The 27,538-nt window shown below is 44.3% G+C and overlaps 1 protein-coding gene across 1 annotated transcript in view; it reads left to right on the forward strand.

Moving 5' to 3' along the window:
* The window catches only part of ankdd1a (ankyrin repeat and death domain containing 1A), a 165,615-nt gene that overhangs the window by 131,859 nt on the left and 6,218 nt on the right, over positions 1–27,538 (forward strand). Inside the window, exon 12 of the mRNA XM_056279135.1 lies at positions 6,729–6,824. Coding sequence (XP_056135110.1) covers positions 6,729–6,824 — 96 coding nt within the window. The remainder of the gene's footprint in view (positions 1–6,728; positions 6,825–27,538) is intronic.

Raw genomic sequence — 27,538 nt, forward strand, 5'->3', positions numbered from 1 at the left:
CATGCTAGGAATGTGAAACCAAAGCCAAACCTTTCTAGAACAGCAAATAGATATTGCCATTCGATGCGGTCAAATGCCTTCTCAGCATCTAAAGAAATCACTACTTCTGTCTGTTCTACGGAATGTGGTGTGTACAGTACATTAAATAGGCGGCGCATGTTATAGAATGACTGCCTGCCTGGTATAAAACCAGTTTGATCAGGGTTAACAACCGTTGGGACAACAGTTTCAATACGGGTGGCCAAGATTTTTGTAAGGATTTTGTAGTCGCAATTCAACAAGCTTACAGGACGGTAGGAGCCACACATTAGGGGATCTTTTTCTTTTTTAAGTAACACTGATATGATTGCCTGCATCATAGTTTGGGGCAATTTCTGTTGGTTAAAAATTTCCTGATACATCAGGTTAAGTATTGGTGCCAGCTTGGTAGCAAATTCTTTATACATTTCAATTGTGAAACCATCCGGACCTGGTGCTTTGTTGCTCTGCATGGATTTAATTGCTTGTATCACTTCCTCTGTTGATATCTCTCTGTCTATCTGAGCTCTGTCTTCAAGGGCAATTTTTGGTGTGGTCAGACTGTCTAAAAAAGTTGAAATATGCAACAAGTCGCTGGGCGGTTTTGAACTATAAAGGGTAATATAAAATTGTTTAAACTGGTTATTGATGGTGTCAGGGTCGGCAGTCTTTACCCCAGCTGCTGTGCAAATTTCAGAAATAGTGTTAGCGGCTATGGACTGTCTAACCTGATGGGCTAATAGTTTTCCAGCTTTCTCTCCATGCTCATAAAATGTCTGTTTTGATTTAAAGAATAATTGTTCTGTTTGTTTAATGGAGAGATTGTCGAATTCTGTTTTTAATAATATTTTTTTCTTATAAAGTTCAGGTGTTGGGGAATCGGCATATGAACGGTCCACTTCCGCTATACTATGGGACAGTTCTGTTAGACGTTGTTTATGTTTCTTTCTCTCATGTGCCGTGTATGAGATTATTTGGCCTCTAAGGTAGGCTTTGAGAGCCTCCCAAACAATAGTTAGTGGCATATCTGGAGTATGGTTGAATTCCATAAAGATATCTATCTGCTGGGAGAGAAAATGTTTAAAGGAGTCCCTGGACAGTAATAGAGGATCAAATCGCCAGGTGCGTTGGGGTTTAGGGCAGTCTACGAAACCTATATCTAGATGTACAGGACTATGATCCGAAATAACAATACTATTATATTGGCTCCCCCTAACCATAGGAAGGACCCTACTATCCAGGAGAAAAAATTCAATCCTTGAGTAAGAATGGTGCACTGGGGAAAAAAAGGAGTATTGTTTAGTAGTTGGGTTGTTTCTTCTCCAGGGATCAAAAAGAGAGTAGGATTCCATAAATGAATGGATAACAGCACCTGCCTTCGAAACTTTACTATTAGGTCTTGGGTTTGATCTGTCCAAATATGGATGTAATACACAATTAAAATCTCCCCCCAATATTAATCGGTAATTATTTAAGTCTGGGAGGGCTGCTATGAAACTAGAGAAAAAAAAATGGGTCATCCCAGTTTGGTCCATATACATTTGCCAGTGCCACAGGTGTACCATACAGGTTACCCGTCACTATCACATACCTTCCCCTGGGGTCAGAAATAGTCAGTAGTGGAACGAATGGGATACCCTTCCTGATCAAGATGGCCGTGCCCCGCGTTCTGTTCTCATTCCTGGAACAGAAAATTTGTCCTATCCAAGCTTTTTTTAGTTTTGTGTGTTCACTTGACCGAAGGTGGGTTTCCTGTAAGAACATGACATCAGCTCTCAAAGATTTTAAATGTACAAAAACCCTACTACGCTTTACTGGATTGTGAATTCCCTTTATATTCCAGCTCAAAAAACGAAGATAACCTGTATTCTGAGTGTCAAACATTTTTTCTAAAAATGAAAAAAGAAAAGAAAAAGTCCCTGCCTACTAGCTACAAAACAAAACAGAGCCTTGAGAACCCATGCTGATCTACTAATTCCCTAGAGATCGCATCCCCCATTTCTAGTATAACATGGCAAATAACCATATAAAAACCCTCCAACAAGCCCTAACCAGGGCGAACAGTGGTCTTGTTAAGATTATATTAAATCCAAAAAGTATTTATATACCTAAGAACTATATATCAACACCCATATTAAAAAAAAAATTTTTAATTAAAATTTAAAAAAAAGAAAAGGAAGTAAAATATATCTACACCCATATAACAGCAGTTATAATACAGTTCCATTGTAGGTAAGTGACACTGACCTGGGTGTCGCCCTAGCAGTCGTCACCAAAGCACTGTTACGGGTCTCATAATAATTAGCATCCATACACACATATACATGCAGACACACGATAATAATAAAACAGAAAAATAGCTTTTTTAAATGGGCAGCAGGTATGAGACATTCTTATTAAATGAAAAATGTAACATTATCTGTGAGTCTCAAATTACAAAAGTTAAAGTAAATAGATAAAGTTAAACCATAACGTTACCCTGTCGTCTTGGTGTCTTAGCTAGTTACTTCCGCTAGCTGTTGGCACTTAGCAGCTAATATCAATTAGCTGCCAATACCAGTTAGCCACAAATATATTGGCGTTTATCAACATCTTACTGTACATGGTCCTGAGGCTTTAGATTCTCCCTGATATAACCCATCGCCTTAGATGGGTCTTCGAACCGCTTTTCTGGGCCGGACGATGAAGTGATACGAAGCACCGCCGGGAACTGGATCCCGAACTTGACGCCCTGGCAGCTCCGGAGGAGCCGCTTAGCTTCGGAGAAGGCCGCTCTCTTCTTCGCCACTGCTGCGGTGTAATCCGGGAAGATGCTCCCTCTCTTGCCGTGCAGGCTCAACGGAGCTGAACGGGCAGCTTGGCGGAAAACCTCCTCCCTCTCTGAGAAATAGTGAAACTTCACCACGATGATCCTGGGGGGTTCTCCTTCGTTGGTTGAGTGCCGCAGGCCGCGGTGAGCCCAGTCTAGGGTCGGGGTGAAGCTGAGGCCCAGTAACTCCTGCAGTAGTGTAGCGATGGTAACAGTAGGCTGCTGGCCTCCTCCGCTGGTCTCCAGTCCCTCCTTTATCCCGACAATACGTGCATTACACCGGCGTTGTCGCCCCTCCATACCGTCTACCTTCTGGCGTAGCATAGCGACTTCAGATTTTAGCTGGCCGGTGTCCTCCTCCATTTTCGTGGTCTTATCAGAGTATGTGTTCAGGCCGTCCTCCACGTCTTTCAGACGGGTCTCTTGTTTCGCCATGCCGGCCTTTATAGTGTCTATTTTTGCATTCAGATCCTCTGTGAATGAATCGATCCGTGCCAAGATCTTGCTCTCACTGCTCGCGATGGCAGCCATCACCCCAGATAGGTCTGTAGACTCCCCGCCCGGGGCTTTCACAGAGCCCGAGGCTTTAGCGGCCTGGTCACTGCTGGATTTGTTTTTGCCCATCGCGTCTTCTAGATGATCGATATGCAAGTACAGGGTTGTGAGTCCGGTGTGCTAGCGGTTAAGTATCGTGTGTGTTAAACCTAATTTATCTGTGTTTGATCTGAAAAGTTAAAATATTAATGAAAAGTTCGCCCTGATCAGGAGCTCAATCTAAAGACGTCCTCACATGTTACTGCTCACCAGCGCCCCCCACAGCTTCCACTTTCTGACAGTGGATCCCACAGTGTTCGATGGGACATCCAAACACTTGGATACTGTTTTATACCCCTTTCCTGCCTTCTGCATTTTTTTGAAGGATTTCCCCCCTTTTTTCTCCCCAATCGTACTTGGCCAATTACCCCACTCTTCCAAGCTGTCCCAGTCACTGCTCCACCACCTCTGCTGATCTGGGGAGGGCTGGAGACTACCGCATGCCTCCCCGATACATGTAGAGTCGCCAGCCGCTTCTTTTCACCTGACCGTGAGAAGTTTCACCAGGGGGACGTAGCACAGGGGAGGATCACGCTATTCCCTCAGTTCCCCTTCCCCTCTGAACAGGTGCCCCGACCGAGCAGAGGGGGTGCTAGTGCAGTGACCAGGACACATACCCACATCCAGCTTCCCTCCCACAGACACGGCAGACTGTGTCTGTAGGGATGCCCGACAAGCCGGAGGTAACACTGGAATTCAAACCTGCGATCCCCGTGTTGGTAGGCAACAGAATAACCCACTACGCTACCCGGATGTCCCTTTGCCTTCTGCATTTGAATCACTTTGTCTCTTGCTTCAGTATTCTGCTCCTTTGTTTTGTTGTTCTTGTTTTGTTGTTTATTTATCAGGATCCCCATTAGCTGTGCCCTAAAGCACCGCTAGTCTGACTGGGGTCCACATAAAAACAATACATTTAAAACATACATTTAAAAACAAGACAGAAAAACAAAAACAAAACAAACAAAAATAGCAAAAACCTACATTAAACTTTACAGTACACACAAGTCATCATCCAACAGCAAAGAGACGTACATAAATCATCCCACTGTACAAACTGTTGAAACCATCCAGGCTATACAATTCAGTTCGAATCACACCTTACCCTGTCCAATATGGATGTGTGTGTGTGTGTGTGTGTGTGTGTGTGTGTGTGTGTGTGTGTGTGTGTGTGTGTGTGTGTGTGTCTGTCTAATATGTGTACGTATGACCATGTATTTTGCATCCTACAAATAAAACATTCCAAGGTGTTTCTTTATCTGCTGTTTAAATAGTGATTTCTGTGTCAGTTTAGTCATGGGCAGTGGTAAGGGTCTCCATGCTTTCATTGGTCTGTATTCTGCTAGACACTTCAGAAAATTAGTGTTTGGCTTAGGAAGTGAAAACTGGCCTTCTGTTGCCTGTCTAGTGGAATATGTATATGATTCTGAATTGTGTTTTAACTGATTGTAGTGATGTGATGGAGTTTTGTATTGTAAAACCTTCCATATTGAAGATAGAAGTGCAGCATTCATTCTGTCCTCGACTTTTAACCATTGTAGACAGAAGTGCATGCTGTTGATGTTCGTATTGTATGGACATTGAAGAGCAAGGCGTGCCGCCTTGTTCTGTACCAACTGGAGTTTGCTTAAATCTTTTTTCATGGCATTCGCCCATTTTATTTGACAATAGTCAAGCTCTGAGAGAACAATAGCGTTTATTACCATTTTAGTCAGTTCTGGGGTAAGGTATTTTCTGCATTGCCTTACCACTGCCAATGCCTTACCTATTCTGTTTACAGCTTATTGTCAAGAATGATGCCCAGGAGCTTAGTTTCCTTTACTTGTTGGATTGGTGTTTTATTTATAAAGAGTTTTAGCTCTGGCTCTTTCCTAAGAGAATGATTTGAGCCAAATAATGCTTTTTGTTTTAGTTGCGTTAAGTATCAGTTTGTTTTCAAAGACCCATTTACCAATTATATCTAGCTCCCTATTCAAGACGACATTTAACTCAGCAGGTGTTGTTGCTGATGCATACACCGTAGTGTCATCTGCATACATCATTAATTTAGTATCTTTTAGTACAAGAGGTAAATCATTTGTAAAAATGGAGTACATAAGTGGACCTAGGCAGCTTCCTTGAGGAATTCCACACTCTGTAGATACACTATCTGAGTAATCTCCATTAAAGAAGACTCTCTATGATCTATGCATCAAATAACTTTCCATCCAGGCCATTGCAGATGGTCTAAAACCATAAGACTCCAGCTTTTCAAGAAGGAGCTTGTGGTCAATTACATCAAATGCTGCTGTAAAATTTAATAGGACTACACCACAGATCATTTTGCTGTCCAAATCTTTGTACCAGTCATCTGTCATTTGAACTAGAGCTGTACATGTAGAATGTCGGCATGCTGAACATCTGTTATCAGATTATTTGCTGAGAAGAATTCTTGTATTTGATCAACATTGCCCTTTCAAAGATCTTACTTAAAGCTGATAGCAAGCTTATGGGGTGGCTGGTATGGCCACTAAATGATGTTTTCTTATCTTTGGGCAATGGTAAGACTTTTGTTTCCTTCCAAGCTTGTGGAAAGATCCATTGTTACAAGCTGGTATTCATTATGTAACAGATAGGGTGTGCAATGTAATTAACAGCTATTCGAATCAGTTTATCATCTATATTATCAATTCCTTTGTCTTCATTTCTGATGGAGTTCACGCCCGGCTAATGAACTTTACACAGTGCTTTTATACCCATAAACCAGACCGCTACTCTAATATCTTACAACTGCACACTAATTATGTCCAGTTGTGTTGACCTGGGTTTATTTTAGGGATAAATTTATCATTTGTGTAAACTTGGAGCTTTCAGAGCACAAGGGGTTGAATACTTATGCAAGCAGTGTATTTTAGTTTTAATTTATTAATAAAAAGTCAGTGAAACATAACTTATTTTGGCTGTGGGAACATGCTGTTAGAGCTTATGGGTTCACAACAACAGGAACACATGTGTGAGTTTCTTTTATAATCCAAAAATGACTGATGACTATCAAGTCAAAGAAGAGTTGGTCTCTTCACCAACCGAAACAACATGGAAACCTACACGTCACTAGCATTAAAACACAAGATGCTCCATGCAGTTTCTTTTAAATGTTTTTCCTCCCATTATGGGGTCCTACTTGTGTCTTAATGGTTACGTTAGCCTGATCTGATATTTCACATGTAAATATGATGGGTAAATCTGCTACGACTGGTAGTGATGTCTGTACAGGTTTGCTGATGTCATCTTGTTTCATGGAGCTTTTCACTCACCGTGTCAATACATACAGCAGGGCAAAACCTGCCTGGATGTGGCAGCAAGAGGCAACCACGTCGTCTTGGCGGACATGATCATCAAAGCAGACCGCTTTTACACGTGGGAAAAGGTGTGTTGGCTGACCTCCATCTTTACATCTACACATAAGGAATGGCAGTGGCCTAATTTGAAAAATGTTTCAATATCATAGAAAAGATGTTTAGAAAACTATGAATCAAACGCAAGAGCAAAGTAAATTAATTATACAGCCTGTCACACTGGATGTAGTTCAGATTACACAGTCAAGTACATTACTTATACAGCCTGTCACACTGGCTGTAGCTCAGATTATACAGCAAAGTACATTAATTATACAGCCTGTCACACTGGATGTAGCTCAGATTACACAGCCAAGTATATTATTTATACAGCCTGTCACACTGGATATAGCTCAGATTACACAGCCAAGTATATTAATTATACAGCCTGTCACACTGGCTGTAGCTCAGATTACACAGCAAAGTACATTAATTATACAGCCTGTCACACTGGATGTAGCTCAGATTACACAGCAAAGTATATTATTTATACAGCCTGTCACACTGGATGTAGCTCAGATTACACAGCAAAGTAAATTAATTATACAGCCTGTCACACTGGATGTAGCTCAGATTACACAGCAAAGTACATTAATTATACAGCCTGTCACACTGGATGTAGCTCAGATTTTTTGAAGTCTTAACTCTATTTTATCCTGGTGTTCATGTAGTCCATAGGCTTCATTTTCACAGTTCATCCTTTTTGTCACACTGGAAGAAGAGTGCCAGCTGCAACTTGTCATCTACAGTTCAATTTAATCAATGGAGGTCAATTCCACAATTGTCCTTCGGTATTTAAAAAAAATCCATGGTTGGGAAAATGCTAACATGATGCTCCAGCAGTTTTATCATACTGAGTTCAGTGGTCATTTTGTTTTTTTCTGTTAACTTCTCTCTTTGTCACAGAAAGTTAAATCAGTTCATCTGGACACTGCGTTTAGTGGGACCCAACCTTACAAAGACTACAGCTACATAAAAGCTGAAACAGGCGATTGGTTTCATATACACATTGCTGTGACCATTTATTAGAGTTACAGTGGTCATGTGTACTATTCACAGAGGTTTGAAGAACAGCTGCATTCGCAGCATTGTAAGATGGTGGCAGATGCAAGGACATCCACAAGGCCGGGCTAAAGTTGCCCGAGTAACTTTTGTCCATTTGCCCTCTTTGAATGACCTGTACCTCTGGACGAAAAACAAAATTGCCTTTAGGCATGCTCAATAATCCAGGTAAGGAAATCACAGAAAGGTAAATCAGTTCATCCGAACACATTTATTGAGAGAAATGTGTCATCATCATCTCTGACTGCAGGTGTCCCCACCCTTATAAAGAACACAGTGACTGCAGCTGTCCCCACCCTTATAAACAATACAGTGACTGCAGCTGTCCCCACCCTTATAAACAATACAGTGACTGCAGCTGTCCCCACCCTTATAAACAATACAGTGACTGCAGCTGTCCCCACCCTTATAAACAATACAGTGGCTGCAGGTGTCCCCACCCTTATAAACAATACAGTGACTATAGGTGTCCCCACCCTTATAAACAATACAGTGACTGCAGGTGTCCCCACCTGTATAAACAATACAGTGACTGCAGCTGTCCCCACCCTTTTTAACAAGACAGTGACTGCAGGTGTCCCCACCCTTATAAACAATACAGTGACTGCAGCTGTCCCCACCTGTATAAACAATACAGTGACTGCAGCTGCCCCCACCTTTATAAACAATACAGTGACTGCAGGTGTCCCCACCCGTATAAACAATACAGTGGCTGCAGGTACCCCCACCCTTATAAACAATACAGTGACTGCAGGTGTCCCCACCCTTATAAACAATACAGTGACTGCAGCTGTCCCCACCCTTATAAACAATACAGTGACTGCAGCTGTCCCCACCCGTATAAACAATACAGTGACTGCAGCTGTCCCCACCCGTATAAACAATACAGTGACTGCAGGTGTCCCCACCCTTATAAACTATACAGTGACTGCAGGTACCCCCACCCTTATAAACAATACAGTGGCTGCAGGTATCCACATTCAATTCAATTCAATTCAATTTATTGTCCATTAAAAACAATGTGCAGGCACACGTTAAAAATGAAATGAGGGCTGTGGCTTCACCAAAAAGTGCAAGACAGACACAGACAAACACAGCAAACACAGTATAAGATATACACACATGAAGACCAAAAGCTAAAAATAAGTTAAAAAAAAGAGCTGGAGTACAAAATATTTAAAAATATCTACAGACATTCAGTGGGTAGCCAGGTTCAGGTGGGCAACAGCTTGTGGAAAGAAGCTGTTTTTGAGCCTGGTAGTGCGGGCTCTGAGGCTCCTGTAGCGCCTCCCAGAGCGCAGGGGAGAGAACAGTCCATGGTTGGGGTGGGTGTGATCTCTGCTGATGCTCAGATCCCTTCAAAGGCAGGCTTTGTGATAAATATCTTTTATGGCTGGGAGCTGGGTACCGGTGATGTGCTGGGCCGCCTTGACGATCCGCTGCAGAGCTTTCTGGTCTACTGAGGAGCAGTTGCCGTACCACACTGAGATGCAGATGGTCAGGATGCTCTCTATGGTGCAGTGGTAGAAGTTGGGTGATAATTTTTGGGGGGTAGACGGGTGCTCCTCAGCCTCCTCAGGAAATGCAGGCGTTGTTGGGCCTTTTTCACAAGGGCCTGGGTGTTTAATGTCCAGGAAAGGTCCTCGCTGATGTGGACTCCAAGGAATTTAAAGCTGGAAACACGCTCCACTTCCACCCCATTGATGTGTATGGGGGAGTGGCTGCAGCTTCTAGACCTCCTGAAGTCCACAATCAGCTCCTTCGTCTTCTGCACATTAAGGACAAGATTGTTGGTAGTACACCATGATGTGAGGTGCTCAATCTCGTCTCTGTAGGCCATCTCGTCATTGTTGGTGATACAGCCAATGACTGTGGTGTCATCTGCAAACTTAACTATAACATTTAAAGGGTGAGTTGGCGGGCAGTCGTGGGTGAAGCCGGAGAAAAGCAGGGGGCTCAGAACACAGCCTTGAGGGGCACCTGTGCTGAGGGTCAGGGTGGAGGAGGTTTGGTCACCTAACCTAACAGACTGAGGTCTGTTGGTCAGGAAGTCCAGGATCCAGTTACAGAGGGAGGGGTTGAGGCCAAGGGACAGGAGTTTGGTGGTTAGTCTGGCGGGGATGATAGTGTTGAAGGCAGAGCTATAATCTATAAACAGCATCCGGATGTATGTGTTGTTAAGTTCAAGGTGGGTCAGAGCAATGTGTAGGGCAGTGGCAATGGCATCCTCAGCAGACCTTTTGGGACGGTAGCAATCTGATGTGGGTCGAATGTGGGGGGGATAATGTTTTTGATGTGAGCCAGAACCAGTCTTTCAAAGCACTTCATGGCAATGGGGGTGAGTGCTCTGGGTCGGTCATCCTTATAAACATCCTTATAAACAATACAGTGACTGCAGGTTTCTCCACCCTTATAAAGAATACAGTGACTGCAGGCATCCCCACCCTCATAAACAATACAGTGGCATAACGACCCAAACCAATTGATTTCATATGCTGGGGGAGGGGGGGGGCTAAGAGTACATCTGTCACCATCGTATAATGCTGTTACTGCAACTATTCCCCAATCCTCTGTGAATAGTACACATGGCCACTGTAACTCTAGTTAATGGTCACGCCAATTTGCATATGAAACTGGCCATTGGTTTAGGTCGTTATGCCACTGTATTGTTTTTAAGGGTGGGGACATCTGCAGTCACTGTATTATTTTTTTTAATAATCTTTTTATTTGGAAATGTTAACAAGCACAAAATACAACAGGCATGTACTTAGACTATTTCCATTTTTCTTTTTTCTTTTAAACAAACACCCCAACCACCCACCCTTCCCACCCACCAAAACATGGAGTGCACCCGCCTAGAGAAGCAGAAAAAGAAAATGAGATAATAACACATAATAATAATAATAATAATACATAAATTTACATGTGAAAGAGGTCACATTTAGCCATGTTCAGTGTCACTGTGTATATACATATTCACGATTGCAGTCATACATGCCCGCATCAGTCCAAGGCAGAAACAATTTTGATACAATTTAAAATCCACAATATGTATAGCCCTAGAATATACAATCCCTGGTAACTGGTATATAAGAAAAAAAATAAAGATATGGGGGAGGAAAAATAAATAAATATGTTTAAACATGTCTATTTGTCAAATATTATATAGGCCTACTGTGGTCTCTATGACTAAATATCTTAGGTCATCAGGCAAAGTTTTTAGTTTGCTTAGATATGTCAAAATTGGACCCCAGATGGAGAAAAATGTGTCACTGGACCCCCTTAGAGTGTACTTAATCTTCTCTAACTGTATGAAATGCATCAGATCACTCAACCACACAGTCACTTTAGGTGGGTGTTTTGATTTCCAATGTAATAAAATTCTTCTGCGAGCAAGCAATGTTGTGAAAGCAATGATGGTTTTATGGTGTTCCCCACCTGTGATTCCAAATATAGCTGCTGCTGCATTGGGTTGGAAATCAATATCAAGTGCTTCTGACAGTGATTTAAAAACCATAGACCAGTAATTTGTCAGAGCCGGGCATGACCAAAACACATGGGTTAAGCTGGCAGGGGTGTTATGGCACCTGTCACAACTTGTGTCTGAATTAGGGTAAATCATAGCTAGTCTTGCTTTAGAAAAATGAGCATGATGTAGGACATCTGTATTATATTTAGTCTTGCACAGGAAGTACTATCATTCACTTTTTGTAAAGCACAGTTCCAGTCATCCTCATCCATGTCCTCTCCTAGCTCAGCTGCCCAGTCTGCCCTAATCTTAGCAAGAGTTATGTTTTTAAGAGAAGCTATACAATCATCTATCCTTGAAATTAGTCCTTTAGAATTAGAAGGGATATCTAGCATACCATCTAAACCTGAGACTGAAGATAAGTTTGGAAAGTTGGGGTCATGGCTCTGAAGGAAGTGGCGGACTTGAAAATATCAAAATAAGCTAGACCAAGGGAGCCCAAATTTGTGTGATAAGTCATCAAAGCTTGCAAATACACTGTTTACACTGCTTTTGGGTGAAGTATACAAAAGCTTAATCCATTAAATAAAATTAGGACCATACCCAAATTTCTTAAACAAGTGAACAAAAATTCCCATTCAACCCTGTCAAAAGCTTTCTCTGCGTCCAGTGAGATGACCACCTCTGGTACCTCACTGGATGCAGGAGAGTGAATAATATTAAAAAGCCAACAGATATTTGTAAATGAATGTCGTCCTGAAATGAAGCCGGTTTGGTCAACAGATATCACTTCATGCATTGCGGTTTCTAGGCGTAGGGCAAGAGTTTTGGCTAGGGTCTTCACATCACAGTTTAGGAGAGAGATGGGTCTATATGAATCACATTCTGTGTTATCTTTACCTGGCTTAAGCAGGAGGGTAATTGATGCTTCGATCAGTGTTTGTGGCAGTGACCCATGAGACAGAGAATCATTAGACATATCGAGTAAAATTATAGACAATTTGTTAGAAAATGTTTTAAAGAACTCTATTGGGTACCCATCCGGGCCAGGCATTTTACCACTTTGCATCACCATTATTGCGTTAATGATTTCTGTCTGTTGTAGTGGGAGTTCAGTCTCAGTCCTATGAATTGTGTTGATAGGAGGAGCCTGGAGATTATAAAAAAAATGTTCCATATCAATACTGTCACTTGTTGCTTCTGACATATATAGGTTTGAGTAAAATGAGGTGAATGTCTCATTAATTTCTCCTGGGTTAATAGTTAACTCCCCATTTGGTTTCCTAATCTGTGGGATCTGTCAAGCAACCGCTTGGCACTTAAGTTGGTGTGCCAAGAGATGACCAGCCTTCTCACCATGCTCATAGACATATCCACGTGATTTCAGTAAGAGTCGTTCTGTCTTCCTAGTTGATAACAAGTTGTATGGGGTTTGGAGGTTGAGCTTCCTTTTAAAGAGCTCAGGGGAAGGGAAGGTAGAGTACAGAGAATCCACTGTATCTATAGATTTAATGAGCTGCTCCTGTTTAAGCCTTTGAATCTTATTGAATCTAGCTGAATATGACATAATCTCACCCCTGATTACAGCTTTCAACGTTTCCCCAAAGCAATAATGGGGAAATATTATCTTTTTTAATTGAATTCGGTAGTCATCTACTTTTTTAGATATCAATACACAAAAGGCTTTATCAGCCAATAACGTTTTATTTTCCAAGGAGAACGTTCCAAATTGTTAAGAGGAAATGTGATATCTAGTAATACAGGGGCATGATCTGATTCAATTATAGTCATATATTCAGTTTTAGTGACATAGGGGAGAAGTGTTCTATCAATGAAGAAATAGTCTATTCTACTATAGGATGGTGAACTGGGGAAAAGAAGGAGAAGGATTGATTTTGTGGAAATAAGGAAGACCAAGGGTCAACACCTCCTATCTGATCCATAAAGAGTGACAGTGATTTGGCCATTTTTGAAGGGGTTGTGGATTTAGGATTAGAACGGTCTGGATTAATTACACAGTTCAGATCGCCACCAAAGATCAATTGTTGTGAGTTCAAATCTGGTATTAATGAAGTGACTCTTTCTATAAATCTATCATCATCTCAATTTGGGGCGTAAACATTAACCAAAACGACAGGTTTGTTGAAAAGGAGTGCAGGCACGTGAGGGCAGGAAGTAAAGGACCTGAAACGAGACAAGATAGGTGATAGGATAGGTTGAAATGGAACCGGTTGAAAAAGAGAGCCCACCTTGCCTGCCGAGAGTTGAGCCTCTTTGCCGTCCTCAAGGTTTTTATGATCAGTCCAGACGAGAAAAGGCTGTTCGGCCCCCTCCAACAAGTGCCTCCACTCCTCCAATACCACTTGGATGGCAAGCAGCTCACGGTTGCCAAAATCATAGTTTCTCTCAGAGGCCGACAGCTTGCGGGAAAGAAAGGCACAGGGGTGTAGCTTATTGTCCTTAGCCGACCTCTGAGAGAGAACAGCTCCCACCCCCACATCGGAGGCATCCACCTCCACCACAAACTGGGGTCAGTTTGTGGTGTCAGGCAACGTGAGGACAGGAGCTGAGGTGAAGCTGGTCTTCAGTCTCTGGAAAGCAAGCTCAGCCCGGGGGTTCCACTGGAAGCTAGCCTTAGAAGAGGTCAGTGCATGAAGGGGGGCAGCAACAGAACTAAAATTTCTGACGAACTTCCGGTAAAAATTAGCAAATCCCAGGAATCGTTGAACCTCCTTTACGGCTAGTGGGAGTGGGCCAGTCAACAACAGCGCTAACCTTTTCTGGGTCCATCCTGACCTCCCCCTCAGACACGATGAACTCCAGGAAGGACATGGAGGGCACGTGAAACTCACACTTTTCAGCTTTGACAAAGAGTTGGTGGTGGAGGAGGCACTAGAGGACCCACCAGACGTGCTGAATGTGAGTTTGCTCATCAGGGGAGAAGATTAAGATGTCGTCCAGGTAAACAAAAACAAACTCATTGAGCATATCCCGGAGCACGTCGTTCACCAGGGCCTGAAAGACAGCTGGGGCATTGATAAGTCCAAACGGCATGACCAGGTACTCATAATAACCACTGGGAGTGTTAAATGCTGTCTTCCATTCATCCCCCTCCCTTATTCTAACTAGACGATAAGCATTCCTTAAATCCAGTTTAGTGAAAACCTTAGCACCATTTAGTTGTTCAAAAGCAGTGGAAATTAAATGGAGGGGATACCTGTTGCGAACGGTGACCTTGTTGAGTCCTCTGTAGTCAATGCAAGGCCGCAGGGTTTTATCCTTCTTGTCAACGAAGAAGAACCCAGCGCCAGCGGGAGAAGAGGAAGGCCGAATAATCCCTGCAGCCCGGGATTCCTCAACGTACTTTCTCATGGCCTGGGTTTCAGGAGCTGACAGGGAATACAGGCGACCCTTGGGTGGTGAAACAGTTCTTTGCACAAGTCTTTCCCCATGAAATTACCTTTCCTGTTTTCCAGTCTATATGGGGGCTGTGGCGTGTGAGCCAGTGGTACCCCAGGATAAGTGGGTGCTGAGGAGCTCGAAAGACATGAAAGCTGATTCTTTCAGTGTGAGAGTCGGGAAAAGACAGGTGCGGTGACTGAGTGTGATGGGTGACCTGACATAATAGCCTGCCGTCCAGGGCACTGGCATCCTGGGGCTGGTTGAGGCAGAAGGTTTTGAGGCCCAGCTTCCTGGCTAGATCAGAGTCAGGTTAGCATCTGAGCCAGAATCCTGCTAACCTGATCAGAGTCAAGTTAGCATCTGAGCCAGAATCAACTAGGACTGGATGATTAAGAGAAAACGCAGGGGAGATGAGAGACACTAGAGGTTGAAAACGAGAGGGATTAGAAACAGTCAAAGTACGGCTCACCGGTGCCCTCACCTTCACTGGCGTGCCCGGCCTTTTAATGGGCAGAAGGCGATGGCCCAGTTGGCCACAGTAGATGCAGCGACCCTCTGAAAGTCGTCGCTGGCGTTCCTCTGGAGTCAGGTGGGTTCGGCCAAGCTGCATAGGTTCCTCTGTGTCTGGAGGAGGCACTGTGATAGAGTCAGAAGGAGGAGTGCGTCGCCAGGAAGAAGAAGAAGAGGAGCTGCTGACTAATTGGTCTTTGAGGGTGTCAGAAAGTCCATCAAAAAATGCATCAAACAAGGCTGGCTGGTTCCAATCACTCTCTGCTGCTAGAGTGCGGAACTCTATGGCGTAATCAGAGACACTCTTCTTACCCTGTCACAGTCTCACCAGGGCTCGGGCTGCCTCCCGTCCAGGGGCTGTCTGCTGGAAGATCTGTGTGAAGGTCTTGGAGAACAGCGACAGTGTATTGCAGACAGGTGATTTCTGACTCCACTCTGCCGTCGCCCAGGCCTCTGCTCTCCCAGTCAGGTGAGAAATAATGTATGCAATCTTTGAGTGGTAGGAGGGGAAGGCAGCAGCCTGAAGCTCAAAATGCAAATTACACTGGGTTAGAAAAGCTCTGCAGTCACCTGTGTCTCCGGAGAAATGCTCTGGTCTGGAAAGGTGGAGAGGCAGGGACAGAGTGGCGGGCACAGGAGAAGCAGCATCGGACCCAGAACCCGGACGTGCCGCCGGTGTCGATAAGCCAGAGCCCGGCGGGTTCTGCATCTTCCACATTTGGTCAAAGAGATGGTTGAGCTGGGTTCTGAAAGCTGCCAAGATGGACTCCTGACAGTCTGTCAGCTCCTTCACTTCATGGCGAAGAAGACGGATCTGTTCATCTCAACTCCGGATTTTGTGAACCTGCACAGAGCATACTGTATCTAAATCCGCTGAGTCGATGTTATGGCCAGTTCAGTTAGTACTGATCCACAGGCTTGGACTCAAAAAGTAGACTCAGTCTCAGTTCACAAAAATCAGTCCTTTTAATCGGAAAGAGGCCGGTACACAGGTGGTCAGATAACAAGGCAATAGTGTCCAAATCGGCAGGCGAAAGGCAAGGTCGAAAAGGCAAAAAACAAGTCAGGAAACTATAGGGCTCAAGAAACTTACAGTAGGGAAAGAATGCTGGAACGCTGTCACAAGGAACAAGACAAACTGGCACAGAAGGAAGAGAACAGTAAGACTATATACTCTGGAGGACGGGAGACAATGAGACACAGATGCAACACATTAGGGCAGGGCAGGTAATCACACAGGAGGGAGACACGTGAGGGCAGGAAGTAAAGGACCTGAAACGAGACAAGAGGTGAGTAACAAAATAAAACAGGAAGTAAAAGACAAAGAACACTTGGAGAAACAAAAGATAATTTAACTATCCAGACGGGGCGTGACAGTTTATAAGCGTAGGGATACCTGCAGTCACTGTATTGTTTATAAGGGTGGGGACACCTGCAGTTAGGTGAGAATGAAGAGGTCACTTAGATGATGAGGAAACGTTTTTCCCACTAAACATTGTGTCTGATTCACCTTTCTGTGAAAAGTAATTGTTTTATTTTTGCTGTTGTGGTTGCATAAATACAAGCAGCCCATAATTGCTAGTTAGACCAAATTAAATTTCCATATCATCCAAACTTTTATTACCTTTTGATAGGCAGGTCTCCATGGGACACAGACATGGGACGGCCCAGGCACACAGGAGGAGTTTGCACTTGGAGTTTTTTGCCAGAAAGCTTAAGGGCTTTGAGGGCTTTCTCCCAAATTCAGTGAACTTGCCTAAACTTAACCTAACCTTACGTAATCTTAACCTAACGTCAACCTAACCCTAACCTTAACCGATATCTAACCATCAACCTCACCTCACCCTCAACCTAATCCTAACCTTAACCAAATGCTTCCGGTGGCATCTGGACACTGTTTGGCATCCTCCTCATCATATTCTTCATATATTTTATAATTCTATTATAATTCTGTTATTCTTAAAGTTAAAGGGAAGGTTTACAAGATGGGTTTGGAGACAGTGGCACTGATGAAAAGAAAGGAGGGGGAGCTGGAGGTGGCAGAGTTGAAGATGCTAAGATTTTCATTGGGAGTGATGAAAAAGGACAGGATTAGGAACGAGTATATTAGAGGGACAGCTCAGGTTGGACAGTTTGGAGACAAAGCAAGAGAGGCAAGATTGAGGTGGCTTAGAAATGTGTGGAGGAGAGATGCTGAGTATATTGAGAGAAGGATGCTGAATATGGAGCTGCCAGGGAAGAGGAGAAGAGGAAGGCCAAAGAGGAGGTTTATGGATGTGGTGAGGGAGGACATGCAGGTGGCTGGTGTGACAGAGGAAGATGCAGAGGACAGGAAAAGATGGACACGGATGATCCACTGTGGTGACCCCTAATGGGAGCAGCCGAAAGTAGTAGTAGTAGTAGTAGTAGTAGTGGTAGTAGTAGTGGTAGCAGTAGTAGTAGTAGTGGTGGTGGTAGTAGTAGTAGTAGTGGTTGTGGTAGTAGTAGTAGTGGTAGTGGTGGTTGTAGCAGTAGTAGTAGTCGTAGTAGTAGTGGTAGTAGTAGCAGTACATAATGTGAAAATGAATCACAGTTTGTATTCCAAAACTTTTGATAAAAACAATGATTTACATTAAATGAATATAGCTGTTTCAAAATAGTACCAACTCTTATGTTGAAACAGAGCAAAAGTAACTATAGCCCTTTGTTCTTATTACAAACAATAACAATGAGATGTAGACCAGAATGTGTGCTGACACTCGTATCTGGACAAACGAACAAAAAAAAAGTTTTCACTTCTAATTATTTCTCTAAACGAAGCTCCGCATTCAATTATTTCAACCCAATATGATCCGGATCAACGTTAACCCAGCCACTGAGGATGCACAAGCCAGCGCATTCTTAGTGCCGGTCCCAAGCCCGGACAAATGGGGAGGGTTGCGTCAGGGAGGGCATCCGGCATAAAATCTTTGCCACATCAAATATGTGGATCATAAACAAGATTTCCATACCGGATCAGTCGAGGCCCGGGTTACCAACGACCGCCACCGGTACTGTTAACCAGCAGGGTGCTGGTGGAAACTATGCTACTGTTGGGTGAAGGAGAAGGAGAGGGGGAAGACATGTCCAGAGGCAGCTAGAGAGGAGGAAAGGTAGGCATGTGGAGGTGAGAGTCAGAACTTTGAATGTTGGCACTATGACTGGTAAAGGGAGAGAGCTGGCTGATATAATGGAAAGAAGAAAGGTAGGCATATTGTGTGTGCAAGAGACCAGGTGGAAGGGGAGTAAGGCCAGGAGTATCGGAGGTGGGTTCCAACTCTTCTACCATGGTGCAAATGGGAGGAGAAATGGGGTAGGGGTAATTCTGAAGGAAGAGTATGTCAAGAGCATGCTGGAGGTGAAGAGAGTGTCAGACAGAGTGATGAGTATGAAGCTGGAAGTCGAAGGTGTATTGACGAATGTTATCAGCGCATATGCCCCGCAAGTTGGGTGTGAGATGGATGAGAAAGAAGAATTCTGGAGTGAGTTGGACGACGTGGTGGAGAGGGTTCCCAAGGAGGAGAGAGTGGTGATTGGCGCGGACTTCAATGGACATGTTGGTGAAGGGAACAGGGGTGATGAGGAGGTGATGGGAAGGCATGGAATCAAGGAGAGAAATGTGGAAGGACAGATGGTGGTCGATTTTGCGAAAAGGATGGAAATGGCTGTGGCGAATACATATTTCAAGAAGAGGGAGGAACACAGGGTGACGTATAAGAGTGGAGGAAAGTGCACACAGGTGGACTATATCTTATGTAGAAGGCGCGATCTAAAAGGGATTGGAGACTGCAAGGTGGTGACAGGGGAGAACGTAGCTAGGCAGCATCGGATGGTGGTCTGTAGGATGACTTTGGAGACCAAGAAGAGGAAGCGAGTGAAGACACAGCCGAAGATCAAATTGTGGAAGTTGAAGAAGGAAGACTGTTGTGTGGAGTTCAGAGGAGATGGTCCCTCAACAGATGGTCCCTGAACAGATCACCATCCCTCAACAGAGGAGGAGGTCTGCGACACCACCTATCTCCCACTTACAATGCCATCCTTTCATCTCTACGTAGGAGACTCAAGAAGCTTAGCCTCCAAGAACAACAGTCGGTCACTAACGGCTCCAACAACTCATGACCACTGAATGGAGCACTAACGAAGTCAAAACTAACAGCCCCAATGACCGTCGCTGCTTAACATCGGATCATAAAGAGCCATGCATATCAATAGCTCTGATAACGACGGGCGTGGCTAAACGTCGGAACACAAAAGAGCCATGGACATCAATATCTCTGATAACGACTCCTAGAGGATAAATATCTCAGTTTCATCACCAGCCAGTCAGACTAGCTTGGTCTAGTCAGAAAGGCACGAACTGATGAAGCCTGTTGGATGAGAGGCGAAACGTCTTCACGGATATATACCAAGTCCAGTTGCACTTGATTCAACTCCTTTGGATAACCATGACCTGGATGAATGAGAACATTCACAGACACGATGTAGGGATAGTGAATCAGGAAGTTAAGTGGATTAGCAAGGAAGAAGTGAGGGCAGCTATGAAGAGGATGAAGAGTGGAAAGGCAGTTGGTCCTGATGACATACCTGTGGAGGCATGGAGATGTTTAGGAGAGATGGCAGTGGGGTTTCTAACTAGATTATTTGATTATTTAACACAATCTTGGAAAGTGAGAGGATGCCTGAGGAGTGGAGAAGAAGCATACTGGTACCGATTTTCAAGAACAAGGGCGATGTACAGAACTGTAGCAACTACAGTGGTATGAAGTTGATCAGCTACAGCATGAAGATATGGGAAAGAGTAATAGAAGCTAGGTTAAGAGGAAAGGTGATGATTAGCGAGAAGCAGTATGGTTTTATGCCACGAAACAGCACCACAGATGCGATGTTTGCTTTGAGAATGTTGATGGAGAAGTATAGAGAAGGCCAGAAAGAGTTGCATTGTGTCTTTGTAGATTTAGAGAAATCATACGACAGGCTGCCGAGAGAGGAGGTGTGGTACTGTATGAGGAAGTCGGGAGTTGCAGTGAAGTATGTAGGAGTGGTGCAGGATATGAATGAGAGAAGTGTGACAATGGTGAGGTGTGTGGTTGGAATGACAGATGGGTTCAAGGTGGAGGTCGGATTACATCAAGGATCGGCTCTGAGCCCTTTCTTGTTTGCAATGCAGATGGGCAGGTTGACGGACAAGATCAGGCAGGAGTCTCCATGGACGATGATGTTCGCGGACGACATTGTGGTCTGTAGCGAGAGTATGGTGCAGGTGGAGGAGAGCCTGGAGAGGTGGAGGTATGCACTGGAGAGAAGAGGAATGAAAGTCAGTAGGAGCAAGACAGAATACCTGTATTGACGAGGCTTGCACACCGGAGTCTTGATTCAGTGTTTTTATTCGTCGCTCTTTCCACATATAAAACTAGGATGGCACGACAACCTTACGCTACTGCCACTTACTGGTGTAGCGGTATAACATCATGAACTGATACTGCATGTACTTGTCATATCAATACATCTTCCCTTTTTATTTTATTTTTTTTAAAGAAAATAAAAACAGATAACGTGCTATGAACCATAGCCCTGTCTTTTTTAACTAACCCAAAATTTCTGCTTTTACACTGCAAAACTATAACATAAATTCCTTGAGCAACTCACTCAATTATAAACAAAACATTTTACTGTAGGCCCATGTATACACATTTCTCATTTCTTTTACATGCTCTTTACAATCTTTTTTTTTTGTTTATCTATCTGCCTCTTAGGGCGTTCTCTCAGTGTAGTATCATTGCTCTTGGTTTCTTTCATTCCTGTTTCGTGCATTACCACATCATCAATGAATACACCAAACCCTTCTATTCCATCAAACAGCTGCTGTATAGTTTTGTGGAATATTTCAGGGGCTGAACTTATACCAAAAGGTAGTCCTAAGAAACAATGCCTCCCGAATGGTATACTGAATGTGCATAACTTGGCACTCTCTTCATCTAGCACTATTTGGTAGAAACCAGATGAGGCATCAAGTTTGGAGAAGTAGCGTGCTCCACTCATAGCACTGGTTATGTCTGATTTGGTTGGTAACCTGTAATGCTCGCGCTGAATCCCTTTATTTAAATCCTTGGGATCTATGCCCAGTCTCAGATCACCATCTGACTTTCCTAGAATGACTAGGGAATTAACCCATTCTATTGGCTCGTCAATCTTCCTGACAATGTTTTCTTCTATCAGGGTATCTAGCTTTGCTCTCAGCCTCTTTTTGAGTGCAACTGGCACTTTCCTTGCTGGGTGTACGACTGGCTCTGCATCAGCCCTCAGCTTAATTTTGTGTTCACCTGGCAAGCGGCCTATTCCTTTGAACACCTCTCTGTATTCTTTAACCCAGTTATTGGCTTCTGCTGTCTGCTTTTGTGTCATTTTCTCTGTGTTAATGACACGGACTATTTTTATTAGTCCTAAAGCCATGCAGGCTTTCAACCCCAGTAGTGCTTGCCTTTCCCCATCTACAAGAACAAAAGGTGCAATCACATTTTCACCATTGCAAGACAGGTTGGCGCTACACACTCCCTTTGTAGGTATAGGCTTGTCATCATAAGTTCTTAGATTTACCTTTTTATCACGCGCCTTGGGCTTTTTTCTCAGTCTGTAGAAGTCTTTCATTGGCAGGATATTTACCTGCGCCCCTGTGTCCAGTTCCAGTGAAACATCTGTGCCGTTCACATCCACATGTGCTATCCATTCGTCCTCTGTAGTGCTCTCAGCATCATTCCCATCATTCTTCCTCTTTGTCACTCACTTCATCCACGAGCTTGACTGTTTCCACGAAGAACGGTGTCTCATCCTCAGCACTGCTGCTGTCACCCTTGTTTTCCACAAGCTGCACTTTCTTCTTTGTGAAGCAACGTTTGGCAAAGTGATTTTTACCTCCGCACTTCCTGCAGCCCTTCCCCAAGGCTGGGCACTGTTAAGCACGTGCCTGTTGCCACACCGATTGCAGCCCGCGCTCTCCTGCTGTTGAGGCACTTTTCTGTTCGACTTGATGTTGCCTCTTCTCTTTTCTTTCAGCCACACAGCATCCACCTCAGCTGTTTCGGCCGCACAGCATCCACCTCAGCTGTGTCAGCCGCACAGCATCCACCTCAGCTGTTTCGGCCGCACAGCATCCACCTCAGCTGTGTCAGTCGCACAGCATCCACCTCTCAGCTGTTTCGGCCGCACAGCATCCACCTCTCAGCTGTTTCGGCCACACAGCATCCACCTCAGCTGTTTCAGCCGCACAGCATCCACCTCAGCTGGGTCAGCCGCACAGCATCCACCTCAGCTGTTTCGGCCGCACAGCATCCACCTCAGCTGTGTCAGCCGCACAGCATCCACCTCAGCTGTGTCAGCCGCACAGCATCCACCTCAGCTGTTTCAGCTGCACAGCAACCACCTCTCAGCTGTTTCTGCCGCACAGCATCCACCTCAGCTGTTTCAGCCGCACAGCATCCACCTCTCAGCTGTCTCGGCCGCGGCGCCGTTGTCAAAAGTCTTTATTTGCATCCTCGTGCTTTGGCAAATCTTTATCGCCTTCTCTAACGTGAGGTCCGTATCTTCGAGAAGTTGCATCCTCACGTTCTTGTCCCTCACTCCAATCACTATTGGATCTGTGATCAGGGATTCACATAATGTCCCGAAGTTACACGAACGACTTTTAAGCCGTAAGTCCGTGACATTCTGTTCAACTGACTCCGACTCCTTTTGGAGACGACTTCTGAAAACACACCTTTGGTAGGCCATGTTGTGTCTCGGTGTGCAGTGCTGGTCAAATGTGGTTATTACAGCCTCGTACTTGTCTTTTTCCGCATCCGCAAAAACAAACGTGTTGTACACATCCGGTGCGGCGCGCCCTGCTACAGTTAGCAACAATGCTATTTCCCGCTTTTCTTCGTCATCTTTTAGACCGATAGCAAGAGTATACAGTTCAACACTTTGCGTGAAAGCTTTCCAGTTTTCGTCGACGTTCCAAGTCAACTTTAACTCGTCTGGCTGACGAAGGGAGTTCATTGTCCGTCCTTTCAATTTAATGTTTCTCCTGGTACCATGTACTGACGAGGCTTGTAGACCGGAGTCTTGATTCAGAGCGTTTTTATTCGTCGCTCTTTCCACATATAAAACTAGGATGGCACGACAACCTTACGCTACTGCCACCTACTGGTGCAGCGGTATAACATCATGAACTGATACTGCATGTACTTGTCATATCAATACAATACCTATGCGTGAATGAGAGGGAGGACAGTGGAAAGGTGAGGATGCAAGGAGTGGAGGTGACGAAGGCATATGAGTTTAAATTCTTGGGGTCAACTGTCCAAAGTAACGGGGAGTGCAGGAGAGAGGTGAAGAAGAGAGTGCAGGCAGGGTGGAGTGGGTGGAGCAGAGTGTCAGGAGTGATTTGCGACAGAGAGCTACCAGCAAGCGTTAAAGGGAAGGTTTACAGGATGGTTGTGAGACCAGCTATGTTGTATGGTTTGGAGACAGTGGCACTGATGAAAAGACAGGAGGTGGAAGAGGAAAAGAGCAAGGCCAAAAAGGAGGTTTATGGATGTGGTGAGGGAAGACATGCAGGTGGCTGGTGTGACAGAGGAAGACGCAGAAGACAGGAGGAAATGGAAACGGATGATCCGCTGTGGCGCCCCCTAACGGGAGCAGCCGAAAGTAGTAGTAGTCTAGATGATCGGGATCAACGTTGGCGCGCTTGATGAGTTGTGGGAATGACCCAAAGCGGAAGTTAAAAAAATGACGCGGCCGCCCTCTGTAGTCGTTCTTTGATATTTCGGCTCAAACAGGTGACGCCGATCACGTGATGCGCACGTCCGGCTCCCGCTCTCCAATAACCAGTTCCACAGCTAAAATATCAGCTCAGTTTCGCTGCACAGCGGAAAAGTACTTATCCAAAAAGAAAAAAAAATCATGCATGACTGAAAAAAAAAATTAGAAAGACGATACAAAAAATGGATGTACATTACCAAACGCCACAGGGACGAGAAAAGGGGTCCTTCTGGTTATTCGCTGTAGCGTTCTCCTTGCTTGCTAGCTTAATTCCGGCAGCCCGAATAGTGTCCAACGTCCCGAGGTGAAACCCACTAGCAACCTTAACAAACTAGCGGTTTTACTAAAACACACACACACACCCCGCCAGCAGTTACACCAGATACATAACTTCCAACTTAACTCCAGCAGTGACATCCAAACAATCACTTTATCCACACCAAGATTTCTGGATCATCCCACCACATAGGTTTTTTCTTTTCCTACCCTCACCCTCTCCGTCTCCCCCCAATTTTAGGGCCAACCCTCTCAAAGCATCATGGGAAATGTATATAGTACTTTAAATATATAGCACGGTGGCGCAGTGGTCAGTGCAGTCGCCTCACAACAAGAAGGTCTTTGGTTCGAGCCCCGGGGTAGTCCAACCTTGGTGGGTCCTCTGTGTCCTCTGTGTGGAGTTTGCATGTTCTCCCCGTGTCTGTGTGGGTTTCCTCCGGGGGCTCCGGTTTCCTCCCACAGTCCAAAGACATGCAGGTCAGGTGGATCGGCTGTACTAAGTTGTCCCTAGGTGTGTGTGTATGTGTGTGCCCTGTGATGGCCTGGCGGCCTGTCCAGGGTGTCTCCCTGCCTGCCGCCCAGTAACTGCTGGGATAGGCCTAGCATCCCCGTGACCCTGAGAGCAGGATAAGTGGTTTGAATAATGGACGGATGGATGGATGGATGGATATCTATGTGTGTGCGTGGTGTCTGTGTGTATACACTTCATCCCACACTAATTATCATTTATGGGACTATACGAAACATTCTACAAGCTTTTTATTCTACAGGTTCTACAAGCAAGTCAGTGCATTCAGTAGGTTGTTTCAGAGTCATTAGGTTCTGTAAATTCATTGTGGCAACAATGCGCTGACATTAAAAAGAAAATGTACTTTTGAATACTTGAGTATTTTTAAAAGCAGGTACTCCAGTATTTTAACGCAAATAAAAATTGGACTGAACTACTTTCACTTGTATTGGCGTAATATTTGACCAAGAGTATCTATACTTTAACTCAAGTAGTGGAGTTGTGTACTTTGTGTACCTCTGGTGATTATTCTCTTTAGGGCAGCACAGTGGCCCAGTGGTTAGCTCTGTTGCCTCACAGCAAGAAGGTCCTGGGTTCGAACCCCAGGCCATTCCAGGTTGTTTCTGTATGGAGTTTGCATGTTCGCCCCTTGTCTGCGTGGGTTTCCTCCAGATGCTCCGGTTTCCTCCCACCATCAAAAAGACATGCATGTTAGGGTTAATACTCCGGTCTGTGCCCCTGAGCAAGGCAATGGAAAGAAGAACTGGAGTTGTTCCCCGGGTGTTGCAGCTGCTCACTGCTCCTATACAATAGGATGGGTAAATGCAGAGAATGAATTTCGTTGTAACCTGTACAATGACAAAAATAAAGTGGCTTTCTTTCTCTTCTAACTGGGCGTTTGTCAAAGCCGGGAAGATGCCCAAACAGTGCACCAGCCAATCGAAGAGAGGAGAAGGACAACAACTGCCTAAACGTAAACCAGTGGTGATTCCATATGTGGCAGGAGTGTCGCAATAGTTGAGACTTGTATTTTCCAAACATTGCGTTTCAGATGCTTTCAAATTCCAAAACACGCTGCACCAGAAATTGGTCCACCCCGAGGACTAGGTCCCTCAGCGTAAACAGAGCAAATAAGTGTATGCTGTTAAGTACTGGGAGGATTGCAGTGACTTGTGCATCAGGCAAGATCAGTACAGTAGGCTACCGAATGCACAGATGCAGCGAGAGACTTTTTTCTAACCAAAGTAACCTAAAGTTGATATCCACGTATTGGACTGAAAGTTACCTGAAAATTATTGTATATTCTCTGATTGTAAAGGGATTTAAATACTTTAGTTACATGATCTAAGAATAGGTCTACAGTTAATTTCATCTCTTAAATTTAGAACTACTGAACCTGTGTTACTGTAAGACAATCAAAAAGGGAAAATTGTGTAATTGTGCTGTACTTTGAGATTTGCTCAGTGTTTGTTTGATAGAAATTCTTTAGGTGTCTAAAGTAGTGTATGTCTAGTGGTGTCACTCAGTGCTAAAAGAAAGTCTATATTCACTGAAGTTCAAACCCAGACTCAAGACACTCTAAAGTCATAAGTTAATCTCATACAGCTGTACAAGCCAAACAAAATGTCGATCTCTGAAGAGACAACGGTTGACACACAACAGGTTAGGTCAAGCTCTCATGAAAGAAGCTTAACAGACAAGGGCCGAGAGATGCACGATCAAGAAACAAAGAAACATGCAAAGGCATTTAACAAGGCTTATAACTCCTGGATGGAGATAGCAAGAGAAGCTAGAACAGCACTGAAATCATTCTGTTCACAAGAAGACCTTGATAAAATTGAAAGGGATAGTCAAGCAAGGCACAACGTAATAAGCCAACATTATGAGCCCATCCAATGAAACTGCACTGCTACTCCAGATATTGTTCATAAAATGGATGCCTGTCTAGAGACCGTTGATGAGGCCTTCAATGTCCATCTTGAGAAGGAAAGAGTGAGGATGGTGCTAAATAAGGATGAGCATATGTCTGTCTTTGAAGGCACAAATACAGAAATAGTAATCCCAGGGTTATCGCAGAGATCAGACAACCACTCAAATGCCACCTCCAAGGCCTCCAGCAAGCGAGCTGATGCAGAGGCAGAATTTGCAGCTAAACAAGAACAAGCTAAGTCCGTGCATGAAATTCATACTCAGCAAGCACGACTTTGTAAACTAGAGACAGAGTTGCAAGAAGAGAAGACAAAGCTACAGCTGCTACAAGCTGAGAAAGAAGCTAGAGTAGCAGCGGCATGGGTGAGGGCATACAACAGTTTTGACGATGATTCTAAGCACTGTGATGAAGAGATTGATAACAAAACGCTGTCTGTTCCTTGAAATATTGAATCGAAAATTCATGTAAACCCAGAAGCGATGACATTCCAAACTCTGCAAGCGCACCATGAAATACCAGTGACTCAGGAGAAAGGTAGTCTAACCCAAGCAATCATAAACTCGCTAAGTATGAATCGTGTGCCTGCTCCAGAGCCAACGACATTCACTGGCGAACCCTTAAAGTTCATAGACTGGAAAATGTCCTTCATGGCTCTGATAGACTGGCAGCCTCTACCAGCTAGCGAGAAGATGATTTATCTGAAAAACTACCTTGCTGGAGATGCTCTCAAGGCTGTAGAGGGATTCTTCTATAGAAATTCAGAAGATGCATATCA

This window comes from Lampris incognitus, chromosome 4 (genome assembly GCF_029633865.1).
Source record: "Lampris incognitus isolate fLamInc1 chromosome 4, fLamInc1.hap2, whole genome shotgun sequence".
Taxonomy (NCBI): domain Eukaryota; kingdom Metazoa; phylum Chordata; class Actinopteri; order Lampriformes; family Lampridae; genus Lampris; species Lampris incognitus.